General features: G+C 40.9%; 1 protein-coding gene across 11 annotated transcripts in view; it reads left to right on the forward strand.

Annotated features, from left to right (window-relative positions):
• Positions 1-2,462, forward strand: part of PCDH15 (protocadherin related 15) — a 628,220-nt gene extending 625,758 nt beyond the window's left edge. For all 11 annotated transcript variants that reach the window (XM_053388594.1, XM_053388604.1, XM_053388605.1 and 8 more), the window contains one exon: positions 1,641-2,462. In XM_053388594.1, coding sequence (XP_053244569.1) covers positions 1,641-2,192 — 552 coding nt within the window. In that variant the 3' untranslated portion in view covers positions 2,193-2,462. The remainder of the gene's footprint in view (positions 1-1,640) is intronic.
• Positions 2,463-7,831: the final 5,369 nt, after the last annotated feature.

The raw sequence follows: 7,831 nt of genomic DNA on the forward strand, positions 1-7,831 counted from the left end.
CTCTGTGCCTTAGAAATCAAATTGCTTTATATATATAAAAAAACCTTTTCACTGAAGAACTATTTGCATAAATTCTATGCCTACCCAAATTGCTTATAGCTAGGTTCGTTATTTAGCATGGAAACTACTTATTAACTAGATAGATTATTTTTCATTAAATTTACATGGTTAGTGCTCAGATTGGGAGGCCAATTATGAAGATAATTAATAATTATATTGAATCTGTTGCAATTATATTTGGCTGGTTTATTCCAAAGTTTTGGTTTGTGTACTGTAATTCGATTAATGTAAACGAGCAAATCCTTACACGCATCGGGATTTCATGCTAGCGAAACATCATGTGGGGATAAGCATGGTTTCATGTGGTATATTCCCCATCCCCTTTAATTGCAACATCCACATGGTTACACTTGCTTCAGAAACTAAGATTGTCAAGCTGTAAAATACCACTGCTTTCGTGCAGTGATCCCCTTGAAGCAGAAATGTCAAGTGCTCTTCATGAGCTGATATTACAATACAATATTTCAAGTGATTAATTCTAGGAGGAAGTGATAATGATTTTCCAAATATGTACCCTATTGGCATATTGTACATACCCTGTTGATCTCTAAGGCTAGTTCATCTATCTGCCTGTGTTTATGGTGTGAAAACTTTGGGGGTTTGGTTATGTCTGACAGAGACAGTTATCATGGATATAACTCTATGTAAGTTCAGTATCTGATCATGGAGGTAAGCATATCAAGAGATAAGATGTCATTTGTAATCTACTGCCTCAGCTGAATGTATTTCAGAGAGAACTATGTAAATCTCAGGCTTTCAGAGAGAGTCCCAGGAAAAGTCACCCATATTTTTTGCAGCTTGGGCTCACTGGTTGGCTTATGGGGTCAAACAGATCAGCCTGAAGATGACATCACACCATTTCATGGAATGATACCTCAGTGTGTTTCATTTCCCAAGTTTTTCCAATATAGAGAATCCACTCCTGCCAACACTAATAGAAATGCAAAACCAAGCATGTTAACTTAAAAACACCTTCAGTTCATTATACAAATGGTGTCAGGGAACAGAGATTCTACAGCAGGCTTCCCCAACTCCTAATCTTGTTGGACTGCAACTCCCATCAATGCCACCTAACACGGCCAATATTCAAGCATGATGGGAGTTGTAGTCCAGTGACATCTGGGGGGGGGGGCACTAGACAAAGGCAGTTCAGAAGTGCTTTGTAATCACTGGCCGCCACAGAGATCAAAATCTAGATTCTACTTCCTTCCTCCCTTCCAGGTCATGAATAAAGTGTTTTCCTGCATGTGTCCAGTGAGAGATGAGAGATGTTTATAGGAATTGTTGCTTCACACATTCCTCCCCCCTCTGTTTTATTATAGATATTAATGTAAATAGCCTCTACTTCATTTCTGAAACAAAAATATCCATATTGAGGCATTCCTTGTTTTAATCTCAATACACAGTGGTTAACAAGTCATTCAGCATATTTTAGTGTAGTTAAATTGATTTTTCTAAAGGAAATTGTTCACTTACCTAATTTTGTTTTCTAGTGGAAGCAACGGAGCTGCCAGTGCTATGCATTAAAAAAAACAACTATAAAATAATTGATTTCTCTCTCTCTCTTTGTCATCACTCAGTGGGCAAGGAAAAAAAGGATCAAGCTGGTCGTTGATCCTGAGTATGAGACCAGCTCCACTGGAGAGGACAGTGCCCCAGAAAGCCAGAGGAATCGTCTCAGCAACCCCAACATTCAAACCAATATCAATGGGAACATCTACATTGCCCAAAATGGCTCAGTTATTCGAACCCGGCGCAGTTGCCTCTCAAACAATTTAAAGGTCACATCCCCTGTGAGGCTGGGGAAACATTTCAAGAAACTTGATAAGTTGGCAGTGACACACGAGGAGAACGTCCCACTCAACACGTTTTCAACGGGGGCATCATCTAGTGACAAACTGAACACAAGACCGTGTAGTGTTTCCTTTGCATCCTCCGCGATAGACGCTGATAACACAGGAACAAAGTCAGGGGGCAACAGGTTGAAAAGCACAGAAGAGCAGGAGTCCATTGTTGACAACGAGGATGTCAAGGAGCCTTTGGAATTACCCAGCGATCACACGCAGTCAGACGACGACGAACTGTGGATGGGTCCGTGGAACAACCTTCACATACCAATGACAAAACTGTGACCTCTCTTTTTCATTTTAATTTTTACTCCCATTTATAACAAAAAGTAGGCTTTTTATCGTCACCGAGGAAAACCGTATGAACTTTGTTATCGTGCACATAAGTTGTATACTTTGAACAAAATGCTTTAAAGTAAAAAGGGGGTGGGGGTGGGGGGAAATCCAGAGAATTTGCACTCACATTTGTACCAATTAATTGTTCTTCCCAACAACTCTTTTTGACAGGCTCCGAATTCACTGAACAAATATCATTAAAATGGACTAGTCTTGTTGGCTCTGGAGTTATTGTTTAATAATCATCAAACCACTACTTAAATGCACAGAAATTGATTGATCAAGTTGATTGTAGCTGAGAAGGCAACCATCACACACTTGTTTGATGTGTCGGTAAAGCACATAGAAGCTTTAACCACCGGTCACTGCTGTTTCAGATTTTACCCTGCTGATAATCCTACACCCCTGATCTAAATTATTTTCAGGCTGTGAATTGGCCACTCATGGATGATAAATTCAGTGATTATACACTGCATAAAGGTGGCCTGTGTTGTGTGACCCCTTCTTGTGAAGGTTGAGCCTTTATTTGAATGAAACAAACTATGAAGAAAATCACTAGCTGCCTTGGGAAACAGGTTTTATTTTTATTTTATTTTTTTAAAAAATGTGCCTTATTTCTAATAAGAATGTATCCAACAATGTAGCAATTTGCTCTCGCTATGTCTTCCTCAAAAAATTAGAAGAGCCATTGACCAGTATGCTCCCTCCCTCCAAATGACTTAAATCAAATATTGTTTGAAACTAGCATGTTGACTCTCTGAAGATCCTTTTCATGTCTTAGATAACTTATGCAGCTCATCTCTGTATCCCTTCTGATCTGTAACATCTTTTACACACTATGGGCAGCGGTATTAGATAATGTACATGTACCCAAGTTCTTCCATTCATCATTGCAGGTGTGTTTCTCCACTTATTATCGCTATTGTTAATGCTAAAGTTTGCACAGGAAGCTCCCGTTACAGGTCACTTCACATGACAGAGTTGGTGTGATGGGAATGAAGGTTGAGTTTTGCTTCACACTGTCAACGCATAGTTCAATCTTACATTTGCAGGAATCCTAAAAGGCTGAGTGGTGCCAAGCTAGCAATCAGTATGGGGAACCTGAAAGCCAGTGAGCTCCAGAAACTTCCAGTCTCTTTGCATGACGCACCATTGGGCAGATCCACACCTTACACTTAAAAGCTCGTCGAACACATGTTTACTGCACACGTTTCCCCAAAGAGTCCTAGGAACTGTAGTTTCCCCCTCACTGAGTTATCATTCCCAGCCATCTTAACAAACTACAGTTCCCAGGATTCTTGGGGAAAACATGTGTGCAGTAAATGTATGTTGGGTGTGCTTAAAATGGGTGATGTGGGTCAGCGCTTACCTGTCTGTGTGTCTGACATGTCTGGTTCTGCCCTGGTCCCATTTCTTAGCTTCACCTGGGGGGATCAATATTTTTTTTTCCAAAAAAAATAAAAAGTTAACAAGCCTACTGACTGGTGGATGTACTCAATGTGACTTGACTTTTTTTTTTTTAGCCGAGCAGATTCTTGAGCAATTTTATGATACCATCAGCACATACAAAAAAACCATGCACAGATCTATTCAACTTGCATTCTTGAAAGTGCCCGCCCAGTTTAGATATGTGATGTGACCCTTAAGAAGCTACTTCTTCCTGAGGTCCTGCTTCATCATCTTGTTGAAATGAAGCCTTGCTTCTAAATAGACCACTTTGCAAATGGGCATACGGAGACTTTAGCGTGTTAGAAGTGGACCAAGTGTATCAAACTGATCACCATAATGCACTCTCTCATTTAACTGCTTTGGATGCTGCAGGCTATAGCCAATGGAAAACTCTTCTGCTTGCACCTAATTGTCACTGATCCCCCTCTACCTACTCCAGAATTCCACATATCCCTTTCAGTTCAAGAGAGTCTCCCTATCTCTCCCTCCCTCCCTCTCTCTCTCTCTCTCTCTCTCTCTCTCTCTCTCTCTCTCACACACACACACACACACACACACACACACACACAAATAAAAACACACTCATCAGATAGCAGTTCCGGCACCTCACAGGTGGGCACCATTGTCATTATAAGAGAACAAGGGACATATTTACGGTGAGTTCCGGCACCTCTTTTTCTAGAAAAATAGCACTGAATAACACATTTATAAAGAGGGGGGAAACTTAGACAAAGTGGGGGAGACCCATCAGCTCACATTAAAAAACACACAGCTTTAGCTCAGTCTTTAGGAACAGCTTTTCAGGGAGCAAAAGTAGTTGGAAATTAACTTGCAGAAGCAAAGCACCCATTGGATACAACCTATCACATTTACAGCACAACATGCTGCACAATACAGCTGGTGGACAGTCTTAAAAATATATCCCATTCACAAGAGCTGTTAAATATGCAAAGGGAGCAATCCAGATCTCATGGCATTATAAATTAGAAACATTTCTAATTATTTCTAGGTTAAATCAGCATAACTTTGCTGAAGCCAATGGAGCTTTGTAAATTTACAACTGCTGGGGAGCTTCCATAATGGAATTCTTAAGCTATAAAACTGTTCTAAGTGAAACATGAATCAGGCCCCTGGTATCAGCAATATACTCATTATATAATGCAATAACCTTTGTAGATGCATAGAATGGAAGATTAAAGATGATGCAAAATCATTTACAGCAGGGATGTTTGTGATAATTAATCTTGGGAGGGTTTTTTTTAAAAAAAACCCTATCTTCTCTGGTAAAGCTGTTTCCCCTCTCATGCATCCGTTTTTGTTTGTGTCTACAGCTTTTATGATTAATCAATAATTTCTTTACCTTATGGCAACAGCGGCCAGAATTAAAATGAGAATGACGCAGGCACTTGAATGATGTCAAGGGACACAAAAGGTAATCAGGCAATGAAGTCAGATCCATTTATTTTCAGCTACAGCTTGTCTTTGGGCTAAAGAATGCAAAACAGATCCCAGGCCAAAAGGATTCCACCACGAATTCCACAAGGCCAATGAACACTGAACCTTTAATAAGCTTAGCTTACATAAAAATGACCTGTCAGGGACAAAAAGGTCTGGGCACATCAAAGAAATGTTTGTTTGCATAAAGTTAAACCACGATATATTACCCCTGGGGGGAAACTGGTTATAATGATATTTTGACATTTCCCTTACAGCTCTGGCCTGCTTTGTTGGAGTCCAATCAAATGTGACTGCTATACAGAGCCAGTGATCCCCCTTTCACACTTTTAAGAGGGTATTTCTGCATACAACCCATATAATTAGATTGGCAGAAAAGGTCTGCAGATTAATTTGTGCTTGCATAACACGTTGCACATGTGGAAACGCTCATTTGAGTGATGCAACATCCTCCCAAACACATTATTACCCACATCTTAATGCAGCAGCAGTAGCAGCATCAAGGCAGAGCAGTAATTTTTTTGCTAGATTCAATCCAGCACCTGTGCAACCTAAGAAGGGGGAAAGCCTTTATCCTTGACCAGTCCTGTGACCATTTGTGTGAGTTTTAATCCAGGGCTTAATTTAAGCCCAGATCTCCCAGAGCTTTGCTTTAAAATCTCCCTGAACAGGTGAAGCAATAATAAATGCCTTGCACAGGGTGAGGGGAAGAAGGCATTCAGGTGAGAGGGCATTCAAGCAAGGGAAGAACCACCCTTCACTCTTTCAGTTCCACTGCCCACTTCATGGCCAATACTTCATGTAAATTCCCATTAAATTGGCTAGGGAACTGAATCTGCCCCACAGCCAGATCTAGAACTGAGCCACCCTCCCTGAGATACTATTAACAGCTGGGCAGGGACATCCACCTGAATCACCCACCAGGTGATTCAACTTAAATAATCAGGAGCACATTCTAAGTGCACTCCTCTTTCTTCCCTTGCAGCCCCAGCTTTAATTTAAGCAAGGGCTGCAAAGGACTGTATCGGGCTCCTGAATTCTAGTGGTGTTTTGCACCACAGCAGATACCATTTCTTCAGCCTCTTTCACCCAGCACCTCCACTGGTCTTTATCTTCACCCATGGCTCACAGATTTGGTAATGTACTCCTTCTCTGTTGTTTCTTGACTGGCTTTGAATGTGCCTCCTCCATGACTGAGTCTTCTTTAGCAAAGGGTCCACAGATACATTTACCAGGTGGCCACTGGCGATCTGTACCTCCCCGCCCCCACCTTGTAATAGCCATGAGCGACCAGCCTTCCCATCTGTGGAGGAAAGCAGAGGTTCATCCTCTCCAGCCCAGTTATGCAGTGTCTTGAGCTCAGTGTAAGGTCTCATAATTCTGATGACTTCCCCTAAAGGTAGGACAGGGCCAAGGTGAAAACTGTTGGGAAATTCCATTCTGCCTTAAGGAGCAGACATGGGATTGTTACGTTTTACATGTCTGTTTACATTTCAGCACAGCTTGCTGGGAACTTCCGTTCTGTGTATAGCTTTTGCTTCAGCCAGTTATGAAGGCCAGCCAAGATTGGTTGGCACTACCAGCACCTTGGTTCCATTTTGTCTTCTTCAACTCTTATCAAGAGAGATGTGCTTTTGATGTGGAGATTATGTTCCTATGTTTCCGCAGGGGGGCTGTGTACCATCTTTTAATGAGACTGAAAATTGTGGGGAAAGGAAACCCATTTACAGCCCCTCCAACTGAGTTTTCTTGGATGTCTGAAGTTATAATGATATCCATTGTAAACCCACTCTTAATAAAGCATTTAGGTCACTATTACTGCCTCACTGTGCATATTTTGACGGAGTACTGAAATTGGGATAAAGGATACAGATTGGAAAGAATTATATTTTGTATTCGGAGCATAGAATGGTAAAGGAATATGCACAGAACTGTGTGCCTCATGTGCATTTTAAAGCACAAAATAATGAAGCAGAAGCTTGTGGAGAGCTTTGGCAAAGATATATGAGGGCTGCTCCCACAAAGCAACAGTCTGTTAATTACTGATCAGTGTGATAAAGTGTGTTTGAGTTCTGTCCTGCAAACAGCACAGCATCCTTCTCTACAGGTGTAAGTTAATCTCATCCCTTAAGTATCACGAATTATGATTTATTGAATTTTTAAAAAACCATTGCTAGTATTAGTGAATCTGAGGCATTGCATTTTAAAAAGTGTAGACATTTTGGAATCAGTATTTCTGAGAGGACATGATTTTAAAATAGGGTCTATGCTTTGTTGGCAGCATAAAGAATAGATGTTATTTGTTTTGGTTGCTGTTTTAGATGGAGCAGAACACAGCGTTTTGCACGTATACACAAAACTTGCCTACTGGTAAAGCACACCAGCTTTTTTTATCAGGAGGTGCCATATAGAACTCTGGCAGAAAGCACTTTCCCTGCTCCGTTCAAACTTCTTAACGCCATCAGGAATCTTCTTCAGAGTGAGGGTAATGATTCCTACCCTCTCTTTAATTTGTCTTTGTGATGCTGTGGTCAAGATTGGCTGCATGATCATGTTTTCATGTCACCTCCGTGATCTCTGATTAGTTAAGATTGCCTCAGAATAATGCTATTGTTTTAAAAAAAACGAATTGACATTTCCTCATTGGGGAGAGGAGCAGCTGCAAAGAGAGACAATGAAGTTTA

Source organism: Podarcis raffonei, chromosome 5 (assembly GCF_027172205.1).
Source record: "Podarcis raffonei isolate rPodRaf1 chromosome 5, rPodRaf1.pri, whole genome shotgun sequence".
NCBI classification, from domain to species: Eukaryota; Metazoa; Chordata; class Lepidosauria; order Squamata; family Lacertidae; genus Podarcis; species Podarcis raffonei.